The 27790-nt window shown below is 53.8% G+C and overlaps 2 protein-coding genes across 11 annotated transcripts in view; one reads left to right on the top strand and one right to left on the bottom strand.

Moving 5' to 3' along the window:
* LOC125151396 (angiotensin-converting enzyme) overlaps positions 1-14984 on the bottom strand; it is a 42468-nt gene extending 27484 nt beyond the window's left edge. For 2 of the 7 annotated variants that reach the window (XM_047832313.1, XM_047832321.1), the window contains exons 1-3: positions 14847-14984; positions 14300-14452; positions 10936-11039 (exon numbers count right to left, since the gene is read on the bottom strand). The gene's annotated coding sequence lies outside the window, so the exon portion shown is untranslated. Of the gene's footprint in view, positions 1-10935; positions 11040-14299; positions 14453-14841 lie in introns of all 7 variants that reach the window. The other 5 variants (XM_047832314.1, XM_047832318.1, XM_047832315.1 and 2 more) reach the window with 5 other exon arrangements.
* LOC125151398 (transmembrane ascorbate-dependent reductase CYB561) lies at positions 13606-27790 on the top strand. Of its 4 annotated transcripts, XM_047832327.1 has the most exons (7): positions 14522-14698; positions 15569-15847; positions 23166-23383; positions 24327-24425; positions 24715-24818; positions 25300-25457; positions 25699-27790. In XM_047832327.1, exons 3-7 carry the CDS (start codon positions 23179-23181, stop codon positions 25889-25891), a joined length of 759 nt encoding a protein of 252 aa, XP_047688283.1. In that variant the 5' UTR covers positions 14522-14698; positions 15569-15847; positions 23166-23178; the 3' UTR covers positions 25892-27790. The 4 variants fall into 4 exon arrangements, with proteins under 4 accessions (XP_047688284.1, XP_047688283.1, XP_047688282.1 ...); XM_047832328.1 differs by lacking the exons at positions 14522-14698; positions 15569-15847 and adding an exon at positions 13606-13669; XM_047832326.1 differs by lacking the exon at positions 15569-15847 and having other exon boundaries at positions 14524-14698; positions 23169-23383.

Raw genomic sequence — 27790 nt, 5'->3', positions numbered from 1 at the left:
TGCAAAATAAATGAGGCTGCGGTTGGAGCACACAGAGGAGGATGTGCAGATGTGCTGTTCCACCTGGGGCATCAGGGAAGAGGGGCCCTGGAGGAAGCCAGCCAGCAGCCTTGTGGACATCTGGGGAGGGGCTCTTCAGGGACCCTGCAGGAGCTAGTCCCCACCTTTGAGGAACAGCCAGGGGGGTGGGCCTCGGTGGCTGAAGCAGAGGGAGCCATGAGCAGGCTAAGGGCAGACAGGTGGCCAGAGCGTGTTTAATCTTGTCGGCTGGAGTAGGGACCTGGTTATCCTGGGATGAATGGAATTTGGGTATTGGAGGTAGCCTTTCATTTTTAAAAATGTCTTTTTATGTAACATATGTACATTATAAATAGTATAAACATGTATACATACTTGATATAGAATGTAATGTACTTTTTGAAGCATAATAAAATGAATACCATAAACTCACTTTCCAATATTATTCTTGTCTAGCTGAGACTAGTCCTTCCCTTTTCTCCACATGCACTCCCAACTGACCCCCCTGAATGCTGTGTTTATTACTCTCTTCATTTTTAATTTTGTATTATTTGTAAACATTTTTAAAAAATGTTTATTTATTTTTGAGAGACAGAGAGAGCACAAGCAGGGGAGGGGCAGAGAAAGAGGACGGACGATCCAAAGGGGGCTCCATACTGACAGCAGCAAGCCTGATGCGGGGCTGCAACTCACGAACCGAACCGTGAGATCCTGACCTGAGCCAAAGTAGGACGCTCAACCCAGGCGTCCCAGCTCTCCTCACTTTTAAAGAATAGTTTCAGTACTGTGTATTTCACACTGTTTAGTTTTGTTTGTTTTGGAGTTTTATAAAAACAGTGTCACCTAGGAATGTACCTAAGAGACATGAAAACACGTATCTGTTCAAAGACTTGCATGCCAAGCAGTGTTATTCAAAATAGCTGACAAGTGGAAACCACCACTTGTGATGTCCACCAACTTGTGAATGAGTAAACGAAATGTGGTGTATCTGCATAAAGGAACTGACGAAGAAATGAAGTTCTGATGCAAGCTATAACACGGACGGACTCCAAAAACATGATGCTAAATGAAAGAAACAAGACATGAAAGACTACATGTTGTATGATTTCATTTATATACAATGTTCAGAAAAGGCAGGGCTAGAGAGACAGAACATAGGTCAGGGGTTGTCTGGGGCAGGGCTTGAGTATGGCTGGAGTGACTAAAAATAAGCATGAGGGTTGTTTTTGAAGTGGTGGAAGTATACTGAAATTAGATAGTGTGATGGTTGCACAATTCTCTAAATAATCTAATAATTGTACACTTAAGCTGGGTGAATCATGCTGCAACATGGAAATGTAAATTAAATTGTACTTTGACAAAGCTTTTTCCAAAAAGGTATATTAGAGTCTTCTGAGGCTTTTTTCTCTCACAATTATGTTTATGAGACTTTGTTGGTGTTATTGCATAGAGCTATAGTTCATTTATATTTACATCTGTAGAGTAGTCCATAACCCATCATGATGACACAATTTATTTCCCCAATCTCTAATCCTGTCACTGGGCATGTGAGTTACCTCTTGTTTTTTTGCTGTTACAAAACAATTTGCCAGTAGCACTCTTGTGTATATCTCCTTGGTATATGTAAGTAACTTTATGCATGTTGAATTGAATAAAATATCAGGGCTTGTATATTATAGGTCTTTTTTTCGCTTCATTTTTTAGAAATTCATTCTCATTATAATTTACGAAAGTATTGTTCCCCCAGCAGATTGAAAATTAAAACAAAAACGAAACTGGTCCTCATTGAGCAATATTGCTCTAGGGAATATACTGGGAGTAAAATTGCTGAGTCAAGGGTATGCAGATGTTCACATGCAAAAGTTCAAGGGAGTCCCAATGTCAAACTGCTTTCCAAAATACTTGCACTGATTTGCACTCTCACCAGCATTGGATGAGAGCTCCCACGTTGCTCTGCATATTCACCAACACTTACTACTGTCCAATTTTTACATGTGCTCCGGTTCTCTGGGTAGGACATATTTTCATTCCCTTGTTGCTGATGAGGTTGAACACCTCTTCATGTGTTTAGGGGACATTTGTGCTCCCCCTTCTGTGCTATTCCTGTTTGTTTCCTTTGCCCATTTAGTTTTTTCCTTTTTCTTCTTGATTGATACAGTTGGTCAAATACACTGGCTAGTAGTCCTTTGTCATTTAAATGTGCTGCAGATATAATTCCCAGTTTGTGACTTGTTTGCATTTCCTTGGGGTGTCTCTTGATCACAGAAGGTCTTACTTCTAAAGTAGTTGGATTTTGTCTATTTTCTCCCTTTTTGGCTAGCACCTCTTCACTCCTTGTAGATCATGCCCCATTCCTGGTCGAAGCCCCAGCCTGGCCCCTACTGAATGACAAGCTCCAGAGCAGAGCACGGACATCCCTTTTAATTGCATCCTCCTGCCCCAGCCTCATGGCAGCCCCACTTTGTAGTCAGTGATGTATTCTGGAGCTTTTTCTGTACCTGAGTCTTTCCCTGCCCCACAGACCATCCCCCTGTTGGCTCACAGAACCCCAAGTTATTCTGCAAATCCCAGCTCTGGCATGACCTCCCTTTTTTTAAACCAGTCCAGAGGTCTTTTATTTATTGACTTACTTATTTTTACACCTATTAAACCATGAATTCTTATGGAACAGGTTCTGGTGCCTCAGGGTCTTTTCCACCCGTTCTCCCTGAGAATGTGTCTTTGGGTGCAGCAGGTTGGCGCTTCTGTTGAACCCAGGTACCTTTCTCTTCGGCTTCTTTCTTTTTTTCACTTTCCTTCCCACATTTCGGCAAGCTATCTTGGCTCTCGGAGCGCTTAATATGCGCGGTACGTACGTTAATTCTCTTGGCCAGAATCTTGCCCTTAACTTGTTTGTTGACAACAATGCCAACAGCATGCTGGGAAACACGACAGGCTCTTCCAGTTTTGCCATGGTAACATTTGTGGGGCATTCCTTTTTGAACAGTGCCCATTCCCTTGATGTCTACAATTTTACCTTTCTTAAAGACTTGCATGTAGGTGGCCAAAGGACCAACTCCATGCTTTCTAGAAGGCCTAGAGAACATCTACCTGTGCCTCTCCTCCTTCCCTTTGTGGTCATTTTGGCACCTTGCTGGAAGAGGGAGTTCTGGCTGAAAGGCACACCTCCTCTTCTTAGAAGCATTTCCAGCCCCCCAAAGCTGAGCACTTCTTCCTCTATTCAGTGGGCTTCACCTGCCTAAGCATCAGATGATTGACAGTATAGAGGTTTTCGACTATTAAAATGGGATAACTTTTACTTTGAAGCAGTATAGTTTATTAAACAGATACAATATTTCAAAACATGGCATTCCTTAACAGTGGGATGCTTGGGAGGGGAAAAATGGTTGGGAACCACCGCTCGCTTGCCAGCGAGGCCTAACGTAGCCCTGACATCACCCTGCCCCCACTTAAACATTTCCAGGGCCAGGAAGCTCACTACCTTGGTGGGCTGGACTGCTCTAGTTGTTAGAAACTGTTTCTTATGCTAACTCTGTCTCCCGCCTCATCATTTATACTTGCTGTTCCTCGCTGCTCTCTAGAGAAACACTTAGTGAGGCTTTTCTGTCTTTGACATGACCACTCTCTAACATGAGAAGTAGCATCCAGGTCTATCCGTGTCTCCTTTTCTCCAGAAGAAATACAGCACCTTCACTGATTCCTGGGAAGAGATGGTTTCCAGATTCCTCTGCACTTGGTCACCCTCTTGTGAACAGACTGCAGATTTTCCGCATCTTTTGTGAACAGCATGCCCTTGTTTGAGGCAAGCTTCAGGGCTGGTCTAACTGGTGCAGAGGGGGGCCTGATCCAGTTAACTTGAGTCTATTGGTGCAGCTGCAGAGTGTCTTGACAGTTCTGGAAGCCCTGTCAGCTCTGTGGCTCACACCGACCCTGAGAGCTGGTGAAAACCCTCAGATCTTTTTCATGTGAAAAATTACTTTGTTTATGTGCATTTTCACCTTCTAAAATGCAGAGTATCTGTAGAATTCACTCCTCTGCACTTGGGCTCAGCACTCCTCCCTTTGGAGAAAGTTGTCTTAGCGTTCACGTCTCCCTGTAGCTTCATGTCAAGCACAAATTTAATAAACAAGCTATCGTTTTTTGTTTTTGTTTTCAAAGTTGACATTCCAAGGACAATGCGCTGTGGCAAGTAAGCATCCTTGGACCCTGTCTCTATTACACTCTGCCTTTGGGGTGTCAGGGCCCTGACTCCCAGGAAGCAGGACCAAGGGGAAGGGGCGTTTCTTCACTCGGGGCCCCGGGTGAAGTTCAGCTCCATAGCTGTGGACAGTGATGACCCGTCTCCACCCCCCAGGCTAGGAACATCTGAGTAATCTTTGACTCATATCTGTCCTGTCTCCTATTGCCTAATCTTGCCTGGTCTTCATTAAAAATGTCTCTTTACTTTTCTTTCTCTCACTTGTTCCTCTGCACATTTCTCCTGAGACCACTGTGCTTGTGCTAGAGATGGTCTCATCAACACAGACTACCTGGATGATCTTGGATGATCCAAGACGTGACGGGTCCTGAGCCCCGGCTAGGGGTGTCGCTTGGGCTGAGCCCTGAAAGAAGGGGTAGGGGTTGGTCAGACCAGCTGTCAGAAGGCTCGTATTTGAAGTGGAGGGAACAAACTTATGCTGGTCAGCACTAGGAGGTGAGCAGAGGCTGGAAAAGCAGGCTGAGGCTGCCAAAGCTGAGGCGGGCAGTCAGACGTCCTCCTCAGGAAGGCTTTGGGTTGGGCAGTGCCCTGACCACAAACCTATTTCAGAGCCACCAGTGAAGATGTGGCTAGCAAACGTGCAGAGGTGACAGGAGAAGACAGTGGCCTAGGGCCCCCCAGAGACTGAGGGAACTGGTAGATTCAGTGTGCGCCAAGGGAGGTGGGGATGAAAGGAGGCAGGAGCTGACTGGTTGAGGGGAGGTGGAGGAGGAGGTGAGGGGGGTGACATGTTCCTAGGAGGGGAACATTCCAGAAGCAGGTTTGGATGGTGGGAGGGAAAGGAGATGAAGACCTGGTTTTGGAGGGTGCTGGTCCTTTGGTGTGAGGAGGTGGGCGACTGGAGGGGCCAGCTCTTCTCACTCCCACAGCTGCTGTGGGTCCACTCACCCTCCACGGGATCCTTTGCCCCTTTGCTCTGCCTGCCTTCTGGGTGTCGAGATGCTGCTGCGCCCCACAGGACACCCACCCAAGAGAACTTCAGGAGGTGTTGAGTCCCTCCCCCTCCCCAAGCCCACCAAATTTTCTATCTCAATCACTGTTTGGTGAATGTGGGAGAGGCAAGTGAGGGCTGCCTGGAGAGGACTCGGGAACACTCAAAGTACTGTCCCAGACCCTTGTCCTTCTGCGAAGCCAGGCCTGGCATTTGCCCCAGTCACGCCTCCTTCCTCCCTTTCACCAACATTAATGGCCCTTCTATGCTGCGGGTGCTATGTGGGTGCTAGAGATACGACAGTGTACAAAATCAGGCCACGTCCATTGAGCCGGGCATCTAAGTGCCTTACATATCTTAATTCATTCAAACCTCCTAGCAATCCTATGGCTTAGCTACATTTGATTCCCATTGTACAGGAGAGGAAATGAAGGGTTTTTACTTTTTACTAACAAAAAGGTTAGTAAGTTGACTAAGGTCACACAAGTGATGGAGGCCAAATGCAAAGTCGGGTAAGTGCCACCATGAGCCACTCCACTGTCCCCTCCTTCTCTCCGCTCCACAATGCTGTCTCCGTCCACTTTTGTGGGATGTGTCAAGTGCCATACCCTTTAGATGTTCTTATTTTTAACCCCAAATCTTAAACCCACTTCTCCTGGTTTTGCTCCTGGTGAGGTGACATCTGCTGCCGTCCCGGCATGAACATACACAGGCATGACACCTGCCACTTCCTGGCTTTGTGCATTCCTCTTGCCCTACCTGTTCACTGCAGTGCCCAGCCCTCTCTAAGACCCACTGCCACTGTCCCACCTACGGACCCTCAGCATCTCTCGCAGGCCCTCCCTTCTGCTCTCATCCTCAGTCTCTCTCTCTGTAGCCCATTCTCACACACAGCCTGGGAATGGATACTTGTCCTAAAGCACAAACCTGAAAACAGCATCCGTTTGCAAAACCCTTCCCCACGCTTCAGCTGAGTGATAAAATCCACGCTCCTTGGAGTGAAGTCCAAGGTCCTTCCTCCCCCTGCCTCCTCCACATCCTCATTTCTGGCCCTACCTCCACAGGTATCAATGCTCCCAGAGGCTCACTGGTGGCAGCTCTGGCCTTGATAAAGTGTTTAATAGTCAGCAAGAAAGGGGGTGGGACAAGAACAGTCAGATATAGAAAGCCAATCGGCATATATTAGCCAAGTCACCAGCTGTCCTGTTTTGGTCCTATTGGTCACAATATCTTTTAATCCAAATATCCTTTCTGTTTTCGTTTTTTTTTGGTAGTTAAAATATTACTTCTTTCCTAAGATGGTGTATGTGAGAAAAAGGCATATTTAAGAAAAAAGTCTTTACTGGGTGAACTAAAGTGTTTGCAACTCCAGTCAGATTCCATCTTTCTCCCGACTCAGCAGTCTGTGCAAGCTGCCCACTGGCACATCAAGCAGACCCTGAGCTCTCAGGCCCCGGGGTCTTTCCTGCTTCTCACTCCTGCCTGCAATGTCCCCCCTCCTCCCATCACCTGCTCATCAGCCATCGTCCCTCCAGGCCCGACCTGCCCTTCTGTTCCTAAAGCAAGGCCTTGGCACTCAGCACAGTATTCGGTGAGTAGGACTGTGGTCATTCACATGTCTCCCCATGGAGCTCTGGGCGGTAGAAACTGGGCATCCTCATACATTTCTAGAGCCTGGTGCAGCTGCGGCCTCCCACGTACACAGCAGGTTTGCTGAGATCCTGACTAGAACGAATCGATTCCAACCTCCCTGGCAGCAGGAACGGCTGTGGTGGCAGTGAGGGGCTGTGGGGGCGCCCAGGGCTCGCTGGCTGCAGCGGTCAGCCTGTATGCCTGCCTGGACTTCGGCACTGCCATCCCTCTCCTGCCCTGAGGGCCTGACTGGGTGACGGTGACTCCTCCCCAGCCCCCTCTGTGTGGAGCTCAGGTGCTTGGGGGCTGTGGCATCCTACTGTCCCTAAAGCACTAAGGGCCCCGTGTGTGCCTTCCTGCAGCTGTGTGTATCTCAAGCGTTGTTCCCAGAGAGGGGTCAGGAAACTGCCCACACTCTGAAGTGCTGGAGATTATCATCTGCCTCCCAGCAGCCCAGGGAACCTCAGGTCAGACAGGAAGGCAGAGAGGGAAGGGGGAGAGAGAGAGAGAGAGAGAGAGAGAGAGAGAGAGAGAGAGAGAGAGAAAGAGAGAGAGAGAGAGAGAGAGGCAGAGAGAAGTGAAACAAGGTCTGTTTCAGTAGAGACAAACATGGGGCACGCACAGAGAAGGGGGGCAGTTGCCACCAGAGTGGCGGCAGTGGGAGGCTGGAGCTGGGGGTCCGGCGAGCCTGCCACTGGGCTGGGGGAGAGGCACCTGCCTGCTGGCTCTGACACAGTCCTCACTGTGGGACCCAGAGCACAGGAGGCAAATTCACTTCAGGGTCCACCCCTCGCCTCTAGTAAGTCCAGGGCCCTGACAAAGTCCTCTGAATGCTCAGGACTCCTGAGGGGCCTCCAGCCCTGCTGTCAGCCCAGGCAGCACCCTGGTCCCTGACAGCCCTTCAATAAACAAACTCCCTTAAGGCACCAAAGATGCGTCAGAGGAGGGACCCCTAGGGAAGAAGATGCCATTTCGTTTTTAGTTCAGTTACTTTGTAGTAGTTTGTTTTAGGAAGGACCTCTTGAGAGGCCTTTTATGCAGATGTCAGACAGAAAGTCTCATGTTGAGGGGTAGGTGGCAGTGGACTTCTGTGGCCAGGCAGAGGCCACCTGGTAACCCCCTCACCTTGAGAGTGAGGGGGGTTGACTAACATGAACAGGAGGAAGAAAGAATGTGAGCTGAGACCCTTCTATCTTAGCAGACCTCCTTTGATGGGCAGCTTTGCAAGAAGGGTGAAGGGCTTCCGGGGAGAAGCCTCTCCATGGAGGAACCTGCCTGGGGCCAGGCTCTGCAGTGGGCCTGGTCATCTAGGGGGCGTGGCAAAGCCCAGGAGCTGAGCTCATTCATATGGGGCCACCACATCTGCTTGTGTACAGCTGTCTAGGCAAGCAGGTGCAGCTGGGTCTTGACTCTACAGGGAAGTGAAGCCAGGACTGAGCCCTCCGTCTAAAAAGCCCTGAATGGTGCTTGGATTTACCAGATGAGGAGAGGCCCTTGGATGAGGAGAAAAACTCAGAATACATGAGAGTTCTCAAAGTCTCATCAGTGTCAGGACCTGACACTGCCCTTGAACCTCTGAAGGGCTATCACTTCATAGTAATGATACGTTGGGATGGATGACTTATTAAAGACTCCAAGTAGTATCTAATCTATGCCTTCTAAAGATACAGCTTTAGGTTCTGGAACCTGTGAGCCAGCCCTTGGGCAACACTCTTGGGCCCTGAACTTTAGGGTGACACTTTGAAGGAAGCTTACCCAGAGCCACCTGCTGCAGTAACAGCAGGAGAGGCGTTCTGGCCCCTTGGATCCCCTTGGGAAAGGGGCCCTTGCATCCCTGCTAGAGCAAGAGGTATGACTGGCCCACAGCAGGGGATGAGGCAAGAGACAAGGATCAATCCAAACTGGGGGACCAGCTGGGGGGTATGATTCTCCCTGGTAGCAGCCCACTTGTTAGGGTCTCCCACTGGGTGGGAGGAATCAAAGGAACATGGCTTCTTGGGTAAGGGAGGTTCTGAGCCAAGGTCGAGGTGCCTTCAAATCTAATCTGCTCTTGACAAGGACCAGTTGGCCTGATAGGAGCACTCCAGGTAGGTGATGGCCAAGGCCAAGAGGAGTGTACAGGACGGAGGTGGGAGGGGTGGAGCCAGGGTTAAGTGAAGCCTTTGACTTAGGACAGGTGTGCTGCTAACTTGTTATAACCTTGGAAGAGTCACCAGCCTTTGTGCACTCATCAGAGACAGTGCCTTATATGAGTGCCCCCCTTTTTGGCTCTTCTGTGTTCAGCTGACGTCTGACTTGGAGAGGGCGGCCATAAAGCCACCACTGGGGAACACTGCCTGAGCCTCCGCCCAGGTCACACTGGGGCATCTTCTGGGCCATGGCTTGGTCATCCTGCACTTTGAGCTCAGAGCGGCCCCCACTCCCTTGCTGCTCTCCTGTCATGAGAGGCTTGGCCGAGAACCAGGGGGGATGGATCCAGAGTCAGCATGGCTTTCAGAGTCAAGATGAGAACTCAGAGCTTTCGAGGGCTTGGAACAAAGTGCAAGAGTCCTGGGTCTGCAGTTTATGGCTGGTTTGTGGAGTTGATGAGGTGGCTATCATTATCAGCCTCATATCCCCTCCCTCCCCACGCCTCTGCTGGCAACACCCAAGGCTCCGGCCACCCTTCACCCCCAGGCTCACACACTTGCTCCTTGGGGTCTTTCTTGCTTTCCACAACGGACGCCCCTAGCACTCACATAGCAGGTCTTCAGTGTTTGTTGATTGACTGACAGACTGGCCTACTCACAGAGAACAGCAGGGAGGTGGGGACTGAAGACACCACTGGGACACGCACCTCTTCATGTCTTCTTCCTGAAGGGGAGGGCTGGCCCAGGGGAGTGAGGTCTTGGGGCTGGGCTCCCATGCCTCCTGCTCAGGCCAGCCTGGACAAGGGGGGCTTGGCGGTGCCTCACTGACTGTGACCCTATGTCCAGATTCTCCATTGAGTGAAGGACATGACCAGTAATCGGATACAACTACAACCATGAGCCTATGGACACTTCTTAGACACCCCGGGAATTGCTGCGGGGTCCCCGCTACACACCTTACACCTTCACCCTCTGCTCTCCCTGAGAACCTGTTTACGTTGCTGTTTTCTACTCTGTATACAGTTTCTCCTCTGTTGGGGAAGATAGTGTTAGAGGGTAGGGCAGGATGGAGATGACCATGCACATTCTTGCCTCAGGGCCTTTGCCCTTCCTCCCTCTTCCATCTGTTGGACTTACCTTCCCTTACATCTCCATAGGGCCTGCACCTCTACCCCTCTCTCCTCAGAGTCTTTGTCCTGTGACACTCCAGCCCTTCCCCTGCTTTATTTTCTTCATAACACTTGTTGCTACACACAATCAGGTCTGTGTGTCGGTGTACATTTACATGTACGTGTGTATATGTGTTGTTAGTTTCCTTTTCGATTATCTGATGCCCCCACTTCATGTAAGTCACATAAAAGCAGGACCTTCTGTTTTATCGCTTACTATTTCTCCAGGGCCCGGAACAGTGCCTGACACAAGTTGGTGCCCAATAAACCTTTGCTGAAAGAAAGGAAAAGAAGGAGTAGAAGGGAAAGGAGGAAGGGAGGAAGAGAAGAGAGGGAAAGAAGGGAGGGAAGAAGAGTAGGAAGGGAGGGAGGAAGGAAGAATGAAGGGAGAGAGGGAGGGAAGAAGGGGAAACACGTCCTGCGGATCCCTCCCTCCCCCAGGGGGCTGCACACAAACACAAAGAGAGGTTGGAAAGCCCACCCCTTCCATCGCCTCCCACCTCGGGCACCCGGTGCCATCGTGCCACCTCTTGCACCAGGCTGGTCCCCACTGCCTATCCAACCCACGTCCTGTCCCTCAGAGCCCGGCAGAGGTGAAAGCTGGCCTGACTCTCCTGACCGTCACCGCTTCTCTGTCCATCCTGCAGGGTTACATTGGTTTGTGAGCAGGTTTTGTTCTTGTCTGTCTTGAATCCTGCTTTCCTAGACTGGACCACCTTGGGGGTCAGCCTGGGCCCCACAGCCTGTGACGTCCCTCAGCCCAATCCCCTGGAATTCTGGAGGTCCCAGGTGACTCACTCTCTTCATCAGTGGCCAGTCCCCTGCCTCGCTGCCACTCCTTCCCCATTGCTGCTGCTCCGCTGGACGCTCTGGCTGCTCCTGCTGGGGCTGCTGCCCCAAAGCTGCAAGATAGGTTTTTCTCCAAGTGAGTATAGTTCCATTTTAAGCTCATCAAAGTAGCCATGTGCTTTCAGACTCAGACTAGTTTTCTTTTCAAGGAAGTTGGAGCAAGCTCCTCAGGGAGTGGGCCTGAAGGTGCCACCCCCAGCAGTAGGCTGCTCCCACCTCTGTATACTGGTCAGGGTATGTGTCTTTCAGTTATTTGCCATCCTAAGGCAAGGCTTACCTCCCAGAACTGGTGCAGGCTTTGGTTCAGGCATGTTGATCCTGGCAGTGGCCCAGGAGCCCTGAGGGGGAACTAGTTAGGCCACCTCCTCTTTCCTGCAGAATGCTCTAGTCCCTCTAGCTGTGTCTTTGGCCAGGACCTTCTTGCCCTCTCCCTGCTGTCCCTTTGCCATGTTAACCCCTGCTTGTCCTGTAGCTCTCTGAGTTGATGTCCCAGGCCCCAGAAGCCTTCCTTGACCCTCATATCTGGGGTAAGCACCTTTTCTACGCACTAAGGTCTGAGAGAAAGGGCTGTGCCTGTCATGTTCACGGATACATTCCCAGCATCACCCAGCACCTGGCAAACTGAAGGGACCTGATAAAAATTCTTGTAAAGAGCGAACGAATTCTGGGTGCATTTTGCAGAACCTTAGGCCTGGGGAGCCCGGTCTCCTATGCCTTTTGTATTCTCTGCAGCCCAAGGTTAAGGCCTCTGTCTGCAGCACGTGCTGAGGAGTAAACTAGCTGTTTCAGCCTGTTGGGGATGGGGAAGCTTTGCTGGGAGGGGCCAGAATGGCCAGGAGGCCCCTCTCCTGTCTTTCCCAAACAGGAGCAAGGTAGGCTTGCCAGGTAAATACAGGATACCCAGCTACATTTGAATTTCAAATAAATGATGAACACATTTTTACTATGTTACATGAAGTGAGGCATGCTTATGCCAAAAAAAAAAAAATTAAATTCAAATTTAACTGGGAATCCATCTTTCTCAATCTGGAAGCCCTAGTAAGGGCAGCCCCGATCAGCCAGGTGCCGGTGGGACTCTGAGGTCCTATTCATGAGGTATTCTCACTGTCTTGGTTCTTCCTGCTCTTTAAATGCTTTTGGCCAAAGAACAAGGTGAATGCCAGGTGTGGTTTCCCAGAGCTGTCACGGACACACTTAACACAGAGTCTCTCCCTACATCACAACCTCAACTCCAGCTGCTGGATCAGATGGTTAGGGAAGGCCTGTCTTAGGAGCTGAGATTTGAAAGAATGAACCAAGTGATGACTGGCGCACTCCAAAGTTGAGGTGGGAGTGAATCTGGTGAGTCTGGTGGTGGCTTTGTGAATGCCGGCAGGGACGGGATTGCATGCAGCATGCCCTGGACTGCATCCTCAGTCCTCAAGAAGGGGCCTTTGTGCCGCTCTGCCAGCCTGCTCTTACCCACCTCTGCCCCCAGCTGTAGGGTGGAAGCTTCTCTAGCTTCTGTGGCGGCAGTCTCAGCAGCAGGGGGTGTGGGGACAGCAGGGAGTGGGGGGGGGGGGGGATGTCTGCCATCCTGGGTTGGGGATTCTGGTGCTTGACAGCAGTTTGGTGGGATCATCTGCTCTTTAAAAGGGTTGAGAGGAGCCATGAGCCCCTAGAGCTAAGTCCCTGTGTGGTTGCTCCCCATGGAGGCACCTTATGTCACTCAGAGCACCACCTCCACCCCTTCCCCACTTTAAGCAGACCTCTGAGAACACTGCTGGCAGGGTATGCTCTCCCTTCTGAGAGGGAAATGCCGCAGCCCAGGGCCATGGACCATGGGGGCAGGGGGAAGAAGGACCCAAGGGGCCCCTTCCTGCCTCAGCAGGCATCTCTCCCAGCTTTGGAAGGGGCTGAAAGCCTTATACTGGGAAGCTCAGCACTCAAATCACAGAGTTCCCAGCAGGCTCTGCTCCTCTGTGCCACCCTGCCCACTCCAGTTCTCCTCCTCTAAGCCCAGATATACAGGCTAAACAATGGGAAATGGCTCAGTTCCACATTTAACACACAGAGCATTTGTTGCCTGCTGTTTGCCTGTTGGCACGCTAAGGAAGCTGTTTCTTAATTTAAAATGTCCATTAACTCCCTCCAACTGGAAAGTTACTCGAAACGAATTTATGCTGTAGCAGGTTTAAGCTTGGTCACTCTGAGGGGTGGGACCTGCTGTGTTTGCCCCATTATTAGGTGTGCCCAGGGCAGTGGGCACCCTTGGGTGTTCTGCTATGTGCCTGAGAGTATGTTGTCTCTGTGAGGGGGTATTAGATCTCCAAGGCCCCGCTTGGCCAGGGTCCGCCAGGAGCCTCTGGACACTGCCCATGGGAAGCCCACAGTGTGGGAGGTAGAGGGAGGGAGAGGGGGAGCCACGATGTGGGGGAGGGGTATCTCTTTTACATCTCCAGGGGAGGAAACCCCATTTCCCTCCTACCCCCAGGCTCTTGGTAAGTCTTGCCAGGCATCTGACAGGAAAGAACCTTTTGTTCTGAGCTTGTAAGAAGTCTGAGCTGGACTTGTTATCTACCCACAGCATTTCCTGAACAGGGGCTGCGGTAGGGGCTGGCCCCCAGCCTTGGCCTTGGCATCCTCCTCTCTTAGCTGTTGGGACAGGCAAGGCTGCCGCTGGCAAGGTCTAGGCCTTCGGCTGGTGAGAACTGGTATTTATCCTTAGGCTGGTTTGCCTGGGGGTGGGTAGTCAGTCTCAGACAAAGCCCCGGGAGAAAGGGGGGCAGGAAAAGTCACCGTGTGTGTGTGTGTGTGTGTGTGTGTGTGTGTGTGTGTGTGTGTGTGTCTCTCGGGAGGGTGGTACTGGGGAAGGGGTGAGTCCAGTCTTCCGTACGGTGACATCTCCCTCGGGGCAAGGAGGAAGAAGGTGTGTTCCCCCAGAGCTGCAGAAGCTGCAGCGTGGGCCCAGGCCCGGGCCGTGTCTGACACCTAGTGGCCACCTGAGCCCGGGGCGGGGCGAGGGGGAGGGGAAGGTGGTGGGAGTGAAGAGGGGGAGGGAGGGAATCTGGAAGCGCGAACCCGGGGCCGAGGCCCGGCCGCTGCTCTCCGGCCTGCAGCCCCTTCCGTCGTCTCCCGGGCTCAGTCCCCCTCCCGGGTCCCGGTCCCCACTCCGCAGCGCCCTCCCCCCCCCCCCCCCCCCCAGCCGCGCCCGCGGCCTCCGCGTCAGGCCTGGGCAGGAGGCCGCCACACCCACGGGGTCGCAGACCCCCTTGCGTCCCTGAACGCGGGGTTCCCGTAGGCCGGGTCGCGAGGCCCGGATTTTGGAGGTTACCCGAGCTCGGGTCCAGAAGGCCGGGGTCACGGTGGCCGCGGCTGTCACCCCTCATCGCCCTGCGCCGCAGTCCCTGTCACGCGGCGTCAAGGTCGGGGCCCGGGACCTGGCGGGGCCGCGTCCAGACACCTGGGCATCAGTGGCGGCCGGGCCCTGCAGTAAGCGCGGGCACGTGAGGGAAGCGCTTCCGACGCCCCCTGCCCTCAGCGTGACCCCCGCCGCGCCGCCCGCCTTGCGCCCCACCCGCCGCCCTGTCGCCATGGAGACGCCGTAGCTCCGCGGCGGGCGCGGCCGCCGGAACCGGCTGAGCGGCCGGGGCGCGGCGTGGGGAGCTCGCCTGTGGGTCCGCGGTGGGGCGCTGCGCGGCGGGGACGAGCTCCGGGCCCGGCGCCCGGCCAGGTAGGCGGCCGGGGCGGGTGGGTGCGAGCCGAGCCCCCGCGCGGAGTCGGGGAGGGGGCCCAGGTGCGCCCGCAGCGGGATGGGCCCGCCCCCCGCGCCGAGCCGCCGCGAGTCCCTCCTCCGCCACCGCACCCGCCGCTCACCTCACCTCAGCTGCTCCCGAGCCCCACGCGGCTGGGCCGGAGGTGAAAGAGCTGGCCGTGCTCCTTGCTGGAGCTGCCGGCCTCTGGCCCTGGTTCAGCCTCCGTGCCAGTCTGCGGAAGTTAGAACCGAGCGGCAGGTGACCCCACGCTTGTCAGTGGGCTCACGGCTGATATTTTGCCACGTTCTAGAAACGAGCTGGGGTAGATGTGGATCAACCACCATTTGCCACGACTGTTCTTTTGAAACCGGAAAGGGGCCCAACTGCTTTGCTGGTGGCGGGCCCTCCCTCAGCTTCGCCTCTCTCCTCGTGGGGGGGGGGGGGGGGTGTGTGTGTGTGTGAAATGGCTAGCTAGGAGATCCCTTCCTTGTTCTGGAACATCCGCAGCTTAGTGGTGTGAGGGTAGGAGTTCCTCGTTTGGGAAATCCTGGCTCGTTGGATTGGGCCTGGTAGGCCCCTGAGCTGTGGGGACAGGGGGTGCAGAACTGAGCGGAGGAAGGGGTCCCCTGCTGCCTTTGACACCTAGGTGATGGCAGGGCCACCTCCACTCTCTGCCTGCTCTTTCCTCCAGGGCTCCACAGAGAAGGAGACCCTGTCCCCAGCTTTTCTCCTCGAGGTGGCCTCTCTTCCGTCATACCCCGGAACTTGGCCGTCTTTGGGGATTTTCTGAATCTCATTAAATGAAGCTCGTCTCAGGATGTCTGGATTCTATTCCTTTGTTTTCACAGCAAATGAAGAAATCCCAAAGCTTTGCCACCTTCTCTTAGATACCTTGATTTCTCTTCTGAAATTGGGTTTGAGGCAGAAAATACCGAGAGAAAACTCGTAAGTGCCAAAGTGAGGCCCACATAGAGAGAGGGCTGCTGCCACCCCACCCCCACGCAGGAGGAGCCTCCCGGACTTGGAGGTGGAGCCTGCCTGCCCCACCGCTTCCCGCCCTGGCCGCCTTCCCTGGGCCCGCAGAGCTGGGCTGCTGCTAAGGCGGTGTGCTTCAGCAGCACCAGAAGGTATTGGTGGAGAAAGCTGCCCCAGACCCAGGGTTTTCTGCCCAGTGGGGGACGGAGAGTGGACGGAGGGGAGTGTGGATTTATGAGAGGGGGTAGTGCTGCCATCTGGCTCTCTGTGGCCCCAAACCTCTTGTGTCAACAACTTCTGATGTGTGTGACTCTTCACCTTACTCTTCCCAAGGTGCTATGAGGACCAGATTTAGTTTTTGTCAGACTGTTATCTGATTGAGTATCTACCATGTGGCAGGCACTTTGCTAACCGCTATTACATATTTATCCCACTTATTTTTTGCCAGGCCAGTGAGTAATGAGGTGGGACTATCGATAGGGGACTATCGATATCCCCTATCTTGTGGATGAGGAAGCAGGCTCGGAGAGGGGACTTGGCTTGACCAGGACCACAGAGTCAGATGCAGAGGGGCTGGCTTTAAAAATACATCCGTTTGACCAGAGCTGCATTCATGGGTCGTAGGCACTTTTGCCTTGCTGGGACCCTTCTTCCACTAAAAATAATACCAATTTTTAAAAAACCCTATGTTTTACAACAATTAAAAAAAAAACCTATATCTTACAATTGTGTTGGTATAAAGACAAGTATAATCCAGGCCAGATTAAAAATTAAAACATTTTCTTCAGCACTGAGTTTGTTTCTCCTTCTGATTTTAGCAGAAATCATAACATTTTTTGTGGGTCCCTACAAGTATTGGAAACCCTGGCACCAAGCCCACTGTACCTAATGGAGAACCAGGCTTTGCTTTCTTCCTGCGGGCTACTTGGGGCCCTGCCTGACAGCTCAACCTTCACTTTGCTTTCTCTTCCATCACATTCTAGGGCATTCTAGGGCAATTGAGTCATCCCTTCAATGGGGGGGGGAGGGAGGGTTGGTTAGATCTTAGAAAAGATGTAACCTCTGTCCCCAATATAATCTTGCCTAACCCAATTAAAACCCTGCTGTGGCCAAGGAGGGCTGCAGCCAGGCCAGGCTGCCTGCCTCCAGGCTCTAGGACATGGGCAGTGTCTGGTCCTCATAATGAGATTAGGCCTGGTGGCCTTTTAACAAAACTGTGGGCATGAGGAGAGTGATTCTCAGCACGTTCAACCCCTGCGGGTATCTCCTGTCCCTTTTTGATGACATTAAGTGGAGTCTGACTGCAAGTTGGTGTGGGAGGGGAGGGGTGACTGTCTCAGCCCAAAGTTCCAGAAGCTGCCAGAGCTGTCACCCCCGTCTTGTGCTCTGACAGGAAGGAGGGTGGCTGTGTAAGGGGCTCTGAGGGCTATCAGAGCCTCCTCTGCTTCCATAACTCTGGTCTGCCCGGCAGAGGGGAACTTTGGGGTGGAGAGTGGCAGCTTCAAGGCCCTTGATGCTGCCCCCCACACTTCAGCTCTGGGAACAAAGGAGGCCCGGGGTTCTGGGGGCCAACCCAGCTGGCAGGGAAGAGAGTGTTCTCACTGTCTGGTTTGGGAAATGAAGGGGCCTGATTCAAAGGCATTTGCTTGCTAGGGAGTGAATCTCAACTGCTTTCAAAGTTTGCACATGCAAAATGTGTTTGTGGATGGGTCGGATTCCAGCCAGAGTCAGTAGGATGCGGTCTCTCTTCAGCAATTGGAAGCAGCCCCTCCTTGCACAAAGATAGGTTGCCAGTGACTTGAACCGAATAGGCAACAGGTGAATGCCATTGCTGAAGGAATCTGGATCTTTCACACTCGGAACTTTTGGACTGCGGGGTCACCTGTAGGCAAGGCACAGACAGGCCTGCCCGAGGCAGGATGGTCTTGCTTGGTGTGAGCTTTCCTGCATCCCTCATACTTGGGCTGAAATCACCATCAAATTGGAAGGGAGGGTGGGGGAGATGGATTGGTCCTCCATAGTTCCAAAGGTCATCCTTTATCTGTGGCTTCCTCCTGGTTGCCTCATTACCCGGATGCTTAGTTCCCTAGGACAGGTGGGGCAGGTGAGCTGCCTTTGGAGCAGTTGACAGGAAGATCTCATGGAGCAGCTGGCTCATCCTCCTGCCACCCCGTCTCTCTTAACTACCTGTTCCCGTCCTGCTTCCTTCGCTCCCAGGAGAGCTCCCAGGGAACACTGGTGCTTGTTGCCGTGGTGGGCTTAAACCGCCTTAGGAGCATGGTTTCCTGAGGGGTGAGGGGTACAGGAGGACTGGCCTGGGACAGGGAGAGACCTCCTTGGAGCTCTGTTTCAAAGCGACTTCTTTGGCACATGCCCATTTGGATCCTTGATTGGCTTCAGTATTTGGAAAGCATGAGAGCTCCACCCTAGATTCTCGGCAAAGCCACACTGCCACCAGACAGCCAGCTGTTCAGGGAGTGCCACCTCAAGGTATTAAGGTGGGGAAAACTGTCTTCCGTGCGTATAGTGGAAAGTGCTCTTGGCGGCCTGAGTTGAACTTGTGGCTTGAATTCTTACTACCCTTTACTAAGAAAATCTGCATCTGCTGTGTAACTTGTCTGTAAGCTCCTGAAGGCAGGGATCAAGTCTGAGCTGTATAGCTCCGGTGTCCAGCAGTATTTGCCAGCACACGGCAGGGGCTCGATGAACAAATGAGCAGCTATCTGCTGCTGGTAATTTGGGGCATGTCCTTTATCCTCTTTGAGCCCCAGTGTCCTCACGCATTGACTGGGGACAGCACTCCTCTCACCATGGTTGTATGGCGAAGGTTCCGTGAAAGAATGCTGATGATCATGAGGGAAGGGAAACAAAAATAATGTAAGAACAGGGAGGGGGACAGAACGTAAGAGACTCATAGATATGGAGAACAAACAGTCTGCCGTGAGGCCCCTGGCATCCCCCCAGCACGAGCGGGCACCCCCGCTCTTTGCCGCGGTGGGTGCAGACGGCATCAGCAGTCTGCCTTCCTGGGGAGTTCAGGGTGGAAGTGTACAATGCAGAGCGGCAGAGCCCCCCGTGTGGTCACCTCACTGCTCCAAAGTGTGATTTCTTTTCAGTGCCACCAGCTACTTCCCTAGTTCACAGCAGACACTGACTGAGGTCCTACAATTTAACTCCATCCTGACACTGTCTGCCTGGAGATGGCAGGTTAAGGGCTCAGGCCCACGAGACTGCCCCCACTTCAGAGGCCAGTCACAAACCCAGGTTGGCACCTGTGCTTCCGACCCACCTGCTGTAGATAAGAGGTTCCCGTGGCCTTCTCCTCAGGTTCAGTTAATTTGTGGGGCGCCTGGGTGGCGCAGTCGGTTAAGCGTCCGACTTCAGCCAGGTCACGATCTCGCGGTCCGGGAGTTCGAGCCCCGCGTCAGGCTCTGGGCTGATGGCTCAGAGCCGGGAGCCTGTTTCCGATTCTGTGTCTCCCTCTCTCTCTGCCCTTCCCCCATTCATGCTCTGTCTCTCTCTGTCCCCAGAATAAATAAACATTGAAAAAAATTAAAAAAAAAAAAAAAAAAAGAAAATTTGCTAGAGCAGCTCACAGAGCTCAGAGAGTTATTTTACTTATTAGGTTTATGACAAAAGGATGTGACTCAGGAACAGCCAGATTGAAGAGGTAGGTAGGGCGAGGTCTGGAAGGGTCCAGAGCACAGGAGCCTCTATCCCCAGGGAACTAGGGTAGCCGTCCTCCCCCCTGGAAGCTCCTTTTGAATTTTAATGGAGGCTTCAGCACAGAGACAGGGGTGATTAGATCATTGGCCATTGGTGATTGAACAAATCTGCTGTCTTCTCCCTCCCTAGAGGTTGAGGGGTGGAACTCAAAGGTACAGCCTTCAGTCACATAGTTCCCCTGGCACCCAACCCCCCCCCCCCATCTACAGGTTATCTAGGGGGCTCAGTAACATAACAGAAGACAGCATTAGGGCTTTCTTGGGAAATTTTAGGAGCTTTAGAAGTTTTAGGAGCTCCATCATATATATATATATATATATATATATATATATTTAATTTAATATAAATTAATATATATTAATATATATATTTAATTTAATAAATATATATATATTTAAGTTTTTAAATATTTATTTTTTGAGAGAGAGAGCACAAGGAGCACAGAGGGGGGAGGGGCAGAGGGAGAGGGAGACGCAGAATCCGAAGCAGTCTCCAGGCTCTCAGCTGTCAGCACAGGGCCCGACACGGGGCTCGAACCCACAGACTGTGAGATCAGGACCTGAGCTGAAATCAGAAGCTTAACCGACTAAGCCACCCGGGTGCCCCCATCCTATATATTTCTTATAAGTCATAACATCACAGCCCTGAAGAGAACCTTGCTCTGGTTTCCGTCTGCCTCCTTAGGAGACTGGCCGGGAGGGAAACATGCTGGCTCTGGCTTGCCCGGCCACAGAGCAGCTCCGAGATACAGGGGCGACGATCCCCTTTGCGACCCTGAGCTCCCTCTGCTGTCGTTGGTTATTCTGCTGGGCAGGGAGAAGCTGTGGCAGGTCTGCCAGCCGCAGAGCACGTTCCTTCTGTTCTTCCTGATTCAGAGCTAATCAGATTCTGACTGTGCCCCGGGCTCTCTGGGGATAAATCTAATAAAGGCGGGGAGGACGGAGAACAAGTGACCCGAGGACAGCCTCTCTCCGGTAGATTTTTCCTGTTAGAGTTAGGGCAGAGGAATAGATCCCCAGGAAACCCAAGGAAGAGTAGGACGCGTTCCTCGGAGGAGGCACGACAGCAGACAGGCACAGGCGAGCTTCGTGGCAGGCAGGCAGACTGCCGACGGGGTAAGTGGGCTCCAGGCCAGCGTTGGGGATGCAGAGGTGGGGACAGAGAAGAAAGAAATGTCCCCTTTAGGTTGTGGGGCAGGTGGATGGAGGGGAGGGTGAGTGGCAGGGAGCCAGAAGAGAGGCGCAGGGAGTGAGGCAGAGTGTTGTGAGAGCCAGGGAAGCTGAGTGGACTTGGTGAGAAGATGCGGGGCTGCAGATGGAAACTGAGTTAGGATCGTGTTACAAGTGTTGCCATTTCACTGGCAGGTGCCCCTGTTTGCACAAGGTGGGACATGAGTTGGGGAACTGGCCTCGTCCTCGTCCTTGTCCCTGGCAGGTCTGGCGGGTTAGAAGGGGTACAGAGATTGGGGTGGAAGCTCCATGCTCTGGCTGGGGTGGTGGCAATGAAGATGGCCAGGAGGCAAGTGATGGTGGGGACCCTGAGGGAGAACCCCGAGGATTCGGTGGCCTGTCTGTAGAGGTGTCAGCGTCGGGACCAGGAGGACAGCCTCAGTGGCCACCTGCATGAGGTCAGGATTGGATTTGGTTATGACGACGATGGGCAGATGAATTGACTAGGGATGTGCGGAGGAGTTTGAAGTGTTTGCTGATGTCGGTAGAGATGTGTGGTGGGTAGCTAGAAATGGGGTTTGTATTTGGGGGAGAGGACAGAACTGGCCCTAGATGTAGGAGTTGCCTTGGGTAAAGGTGACAGATGTGGACGGTGGCAAGAGTCTCAGAAATAGGGGTTCATTGTCTGCCAGGGCTTCTGGAAACAGGTGTTCCCACCTGCTATGGGAGTGTGTTTGGAAGATCATTTGATAAAATGTCAAAAACCTAAACGAGAACATAGCCTTGCTGCAGGATTCCATTTCTTCATTTAGGAATTAATGAGACACACGTGCAAAGGTGATCGCATGGTGTGGTTTATTTAGTGAAAAACTGGAAGCTAGCTAAATGTTGAACAGTTGGGATTGGGGTTTGGTTAAAGTGTGGAACAGCTGTATGGTGCAGTCTTGTGTTGTCATTGAGACAATGATGTGAATGTATATTCATGGACAGGAAAAGATACACAGGATCTACTGTTAAGGTAGAAAAGCAGGTTAGAAATCGGTATGTCTCTGTTTTTATAAAAGAACGTATATGTTTGGAGAAAAAAAGGATGTAAGGACACACATGAAAATGCTGATTAGTTGTAATTTTTTCCCTTTATATGTTAATCTGTATTTTACTGTAGGGAGTATGTATTAGTAACACTTGCCACTGCCCCCAACTTTTTTTAATGCTGAAGTTGCCAAAATTTGTCAGATGTGGCAGAGAGAATCGGGGGGTAAAAAGAGACCTCCCCAATTACTAGTAGAAGACCGGGCCGACTGGACACTTGTTCTTGAGCGGTACAGGGTGGAGAGAGACAGCAAGCGCTGGGTGTTAGAGGGAGACCCAGAACCCATTAGGCCATGTCTCTGCGCTGCTGTCATTCTCTGGAATGTTTCCACTGCTGCTTGGAAAGCCCAGGACACTGTGGGCAGAGAACCTCTTTCTGTGGGCTCGGGACCCTGCAGCACCGAGGCAGACAGATGGAGGAGGCCATCCTTGGTCATCACCGGCCTCGTGCCCTGGCTGCCTCTCCTGACTGGGCGTGTGGGCCAGGCCTGGGCTCCGGGTCTGGAGAACTATCCGATTCAGGGTGAAGAGCTTGCGCGAAGGCCATCCTGACCCTGGGGGAGGCTAACATGGGGGTGCACTGGGCAGAGGAGCCAGGAAATGCGCTTACCACACACACAAACACATGCACACACGTACACACGCATGCAGGTGCACACACACAGGCACACATGCACAGACCCCTGAGCAAGACTTTCCCAAGCCTCCTGGAACTGCCACTTTCTTATCTGTGGCATAGGGACAGTAACTACCTGCTTTACTGTCCCATACAGGATGGCTATGAATTAAGTGATGTGTATGAAACACCCCATGGGCTCTGAATGCCAAGGTGCTACTCCCTGTCCTGAGTAGGGGTGCAGACCCGGCGGGCCCTGAGCGTCGGGGGAGGAAGTTGTGGCAGGGGGAGCAGGCTGTGGGGCTGCTCCTGTTCCCCACGTCGTCTTCAGGCAAAGCAGGGTCAGAGCACGGGGGCAGCTGTGGGGGCTGCACCCAGGCTCCTGGGGAGGGCAGGATTTCTCCTTCTGTCGGCCACACGGCCACACGCTGGGTGCATGGGTGCAGGGATGTCAGCTTTCTCATTCTCTCTGGACGTACTTGTGACCCATCTGGAGGACAAACCGTGACTAACTCTGTACCTTCAAGGGATTTTCTCACTTCTCTGAACCTCCTCTGTGAGCCCCACCTGAGAAAAGCCAGGGCCTTGGGAAACAATGCAAGGCACAGGCACGTCCCCCCACCTCTGAATCTGGAGGACCTTCACTTGCACCCTCACTGCATCTCATAGCCAGGTGCTGGCCTGTCTGTCTCTGGGGGAAGCGGGGCACCTCTGCTGAGCTGTACTTGAATCTCGGGAAGGGATGGAAGCACTGCTATAGCACAGGGGCCGGGAGAGGTGGGTGGAAGGGGGCAGCGGGCATCGGGAGGCCGGGACGTGGCCTCTGGAAGCTGTGGGCCACTCTGAGCTTTGCTGTTTTCCCTCCAGCAGCTGCCTCAGCATGGAGAGCCACGCAGGCCTGGCGGCCACCCCCAGGGCGCTGCCTTACTATGTAGCTTTCTCCCAGCTGCTGGGCCTGATCGCAGTGGCCACGACCGGTGCCTGGCTCGGTCTGTACAGGGGTGGCATCGCCTGGCAGGGCGTCCTGCAGTTCAACGTGCATCCCCTCTGCATGGTCATAGGCCTGATCTTCCTGCAGGGAGATGGTGAGTCCCACCCTTGCTCCTGAGAGCGGCGGTTTGCAGGAACCCTATCATCCCTGGGGTCTCCTGCACTTAGACACATCTAAGATTCTAGAAAAGACAGGAAGGAAGCTGGCTTGGGGCCTGGGAACACCAGGCATCCAAATCTAGGGGCCTGAGGTTTGTGGAGCATCCAAGGGTGTGCGTGTAGAGCAAGCAGCCCAGGGGCTGGGCTGTGAGCTGAGGCTGGCTTCTGCAGGGGTGGTTTGAAGTTGGAAGAAAAACGGTGAGTGTGCGTGTGTGTGCGCATGTGTGTGTGTGTGCATGTGTGTATGTGTTGGGGGAATGGTGGACTTGGCAGAGCTGCAGCTCCTCTCTGGGGCAGGAGTGAGCCTGTGACTGGCCCCCACCCTGCCTTCTGTGTGGCCTGCTCTGGTAACAGGAAAGCTGGATCTGGATCTGTTTGACCCATTCTTCCTAGGGGCGGTCCTGGTGACAGCCATTCCCCAGCAGCAGATTCCTAAGAGGCATTCCCCGTGCCACCTGGCCCTGTCCGGCTCAGCCCTGTGAGGGGGATTAGCTTCGGAATCGGGTTCCCCACCTAGGGAACCTGGTTGCGGAAGGTAGTGAGTATCTGCTCAGCTTCAATACTGGGCTATTTGAGGACCATCAGAGCTAAGAGGTGAACTCAGAAGCTTGGTGACACCTCAGCGTGACTGCATGACGAACCGAGGACACAGCCCAGAATACATGGGACACTTGATAAGAAAGTGGTGGCGGCAGGGGCACTAGGGCACACCTACCTGAGGGCCCCCGCGAGGCCCCACCGAGTCTGTTTCCTGTCCTACTGCCTGTGGCTGGGGTGCCTTGCCAAGCCCTTGGTGCAGATCACCTCTGCCAGCCAAGCTGCGTCTCCTCGCTGCCTGTGGCAGGCGGGCCTGACCTTCCCTTTCTCACTCCCTGAAAGCCCTGCTGGTTTACCGTGTCTTCAGGAACGAGACCAAACGCACAACCAAAGTCCTGCACGGGCTGCTACACGTCTTCGCGTTCATCATCGCCCTGGTGGGTGAGTTCCTGGGCACGGCTTTCCCTTTCCCCCACCTCTGCTTCTAACTTGGTGGGGGGGTCGCCGCTTGACACGTCTGGTCTCCACGCCGGTTCTGTTGTGGTCCCGTCCCCATCCCTCCCGCGATCCCCCACCCCCCAGGCATCCCCGGCTGGGACCCTGGGTGCTGGCAGCCCTCAAGCCGGGACCAGATCCCAGAAGTCCCGGCTGGTTGGGTTTCCCTTGGGTCACCTCACCCGCTCCCCTCCCCACCAGCCCTGTCCTCACACGGCCCCTCTCTCCGGTCCAGGCCTGGTGGCGGTGTTCGACTACCACAGGAAGAAGGGCTACGCTGACCTGTACAGCCTGCACAGCTGGTGTGGCATCCTCGCGTTTGTTCTCTACTTCGTGCAGGTGGGCGGTTCCGAGCCATGGCGGTGGGGTGGGGGTGGGGGTGCACGAGGCCACGACGGGGCCGCCTGTGCCACAGAAGGGCCCGCTTTCCCAGGCGTGTGCCTGAGAGTGGAGGACGTGCTTTAGCACAGTTGGACGCTGCTTTCGGATCCCCAAGTGGGTACGAAAGCCAGGATCTCCCAGGCGAGGGTGCCTCAGACCCAGGCCGCCTTCCAGCTGACGCGGCACATGTGTCTGGCCACGGGCCCGGGCTTCCAAGCGTACGAGCGCGATGAACCGAGATAGGCCTCGAGTGCCGGGGCCGGGACCTTTCTCCAAAGCGCTTACTGCTCCCCCCACCCCTGCTCTTGAGATGAAGAAAGCCAAGCGGTGGATGGAGGGGTTCCCAGACCGCGTGTGGACACGGCCTACGTGGGGTGACCTCGGGTGGGTCAGACGGCGGCCGGCTCAGTCTCCGGCACCACCCCGCCTTTCCTTGTAGTGGCTCGTGGGCTTTGGCTTCTTCCTGTTCCCTGGAGCTTCGTTTTCTCTGCGGAGCCGCTACCGCCCGCAGCACATCTTCTTTGGCGCCACCATCTTCCTGCTCGCTGTGGGCACAGCCCTGCTGGGCCTGAAGGAGGCGCTGCTGTTTAAACTTGGGTGAGTGTCCTGTGCCACCACGGGCCTCGGGAGACGGAGCCCTGCCCTCTGCTTCTCTGGGCCTCTGCCTTCTGAGGCAGCTTCTTGTGGAGTTAGCGAAGCAGCGGTTTTCCTCTCCGGGCGGGGGACGGGTGGGGCTGGGATTGGAATACCACGCCAGCTTTCTGGCCTTGGTGTGAATGGCATTTGGGCCTGACCGTGACCCCTCGGGTGGCTTCTCCCTTCCACCCAAACCCTGCAGGGCCAAGTATAGCACGTTTGAGCCTGAGGGCGTCCTGGCCAACATGCTGGGCTTGCTGCTGGCCGGCTTTGGCGTGACTGTGCTCTACATTTTGACTCGCGCTGACTGGAAACGGCCACCCCAGGCGGAGGAACAAGCTCTCTCCATGGACTTCAAGACGCTGACCGAGGGCGACAGCCCCAGCTCCCAGTGACGGCCTGCCCTTGTCCCACAGGGAGGGTCTGGCGGCGGCTGGCCTCCTCGGTTCCGGGAGGTTCTGATAGGTGTCTTTGCCGTGCCCTGTCGAGGCCGTCTTTAGGCCGGGTGGCTCTCGGGGAGGGCTCGGCAGTGTCGGTAGGGACCGTGGGGGCAGCGTTCCCCCTCGAGCGCTGATTTCTGGGGTTTAGGGCTTGACCTCCTCTACTTTTTTCTCCTTGCTGCTGCTTTAGCGTCCTGTTAGTCATGCACAGACCCCTGCCCCTGTTGTCGCTGTCACCCCCTCAAATCAAGAAGCTTTGGGTAGAGTTTTGGGTGGTCAGTCCTGGTCACAAAGGCATAGATCCCTGAAGGAGATGCAGGGGGGCTCTCCCCTTGAGGCAGCGGATGCTGGGCCGCGTCCAGTGGCTGCAGAGAGCACAAAGCTGTGGGATAAACTGGGGCTCAGCGACAGGCCTGGCAAGGCCAACTTGCTTTATGTAACACTGAATTCAAACCAGGAGTCTCGCTAGTCTGAATAACACGGTGGTGTGAATGGGCCCAGTCTTTGGCAGTAGAGCAAGTGATATTATGTGTAAAATATGTTGGTATTCGGAGCGAGGTTCCCCAGGAGAGGGGAGGGACTGGCCCCTGGGAAGCTCTGGAGATGTGGCTTCGGCCCAGCTGTGCTCTTGGCCTCCCCTTTCTTCAGTCCTCAGCCCCAAGATGCTGTGCTGGGAGAGGGACAGGGCACAGGACTGAGACAAACTGTACTTGGCGGCTGAGAGAAGGGGAAGGAGGTGGCCCCTCGCACTGGCGGGCCGGGTGGTGGGCTGGCCACTCCCTGCAGGGGCCCGGGCCACCAGTGCCCCCGGTGTCCCTGCCCTCACAGGCTGGCTCTGACTCGAGGCCGAGGGCATACGTCTTGTTTTTGTTTTTGTTTTTAAACAAAAAACTGCCCTGTTGCCCCCTTTCCCTTTCAGTGGGGAAGGCAGGGCTGCCTGCTTCTGTCCAGGAGGAAAGCCTCATCCCCTTACCTGGGCCCATCTTTGCAGGAGGTTGGGACGGAGTTGGAATTGGGTTAATTCCCCCCAGCTGTGTAAGTGTGTTATGCTGCCGCCTGAGTCACTCTTTGGATTCAGTCTGGAAGTAACGTGATCAGAGCATTGACCTTGTGCTTCTTGGACTTGGGGAATGCTCTCTTCTTGTTTTCCTCATTTTCTGGGCTTTGAGGAACATGACAGTTTGAGACAGACACAGCTTACTTAAGTGAAGAAATGAATAAGGTTTCTAAGCCCGGCTACTGTTCTGTAGATGGGTTGCCTTTTTCTCACCTAACCGCTGCCTTAGAGAAAGGGGCTGGCCGCTTCTGATGCTCAGATTTCTAACCCTCCGCTTTGCCACAGGCCCTGCCTTAGGCAACAACGCCAGTTCTCCCAGCAGGTGCCTGCAGGTCAGGAGCCCTCCCCAGCAGGGCTGCCCAGGCCCCTCGGAGCCTCTCCCGGCCTCCCTGACCCAGCCTCCCTGCCTCCGCCGCAGCTTGTCTGGAGGCTACACCAAGTGCTCCGCCAGGAAGGGGCTCCGTCAATTCTTTCACCACCTGGCTCACGCTGAATAGCCAGGTATTTTACAGGTGGAGAGACTCCTGCTTGGACAAACTACCAAAGTACAACTGTGTATCTACCCGCCCCCCCCCCCCCCCCCCCCCGCCTCAGAATGCCACTTAGAGAAACGGAACCTTAAATCTGCAGTAAAAATCTGTAAACTGGTCTGTTTGCCAACGTGTATGTTGGATGATTAAGGAGGCCCCCTGGAAGCTGATCCCTTGTGGTTTATTTTACTTTGCCTGTGGCCAGTTGTCTGTGAAGTACAATGTAGCGTCGGTGCAACAGATGATTCAATAAATGTCTACAGCTGA

Source organism: Prionailurus viverrinus, chromosome E1 (genome assembly GCF_022837055.1).
Source record: "Prionailurus viverrinus isolate Anna chromosome E1, UM_Priviv_1.0, whole genome shotgun sequence".
NCBI lineage: Eukaryota > Metazoa > Chordata > Mammalia > Carnivora > Felidae > Prionailurus > Prionailurus viverrinus.
The sequence above is the reverse complement of the archived record's forward strand: the minus strand, read 5'-3'. Positions and strand labels throughout refer to the sequence as shown.

What these genes read in the sequence shown, in the direction of transcription:
- LOC125151398 (XM_047832328.1), top strand. Translation starts at nt 23,179, where the DNA reads ATGGAGAGCCACGCAGGCCTGGCGGCCACCCCCAGGGCGCTGCCTTAC. An exon ending in GTTCATCATCGCCCTGGTGG is followed by an intron (nt 24,426 to 24,714) that starts GTGAGTTCCTGG and finishes TCTCCGGTCCAG; the next exon opens with GCCTGGTGGCGGTGTTCGAC. An exon ending in GCGCTGCTGTTTAAACTTGG is followed by an intron (nt 25,458 to 25,698) that starts GTGAGTGTCCTG and finishes CAAACCCTGCAG; the next exon opens with GGCCAAGTATAGCACGTTTG.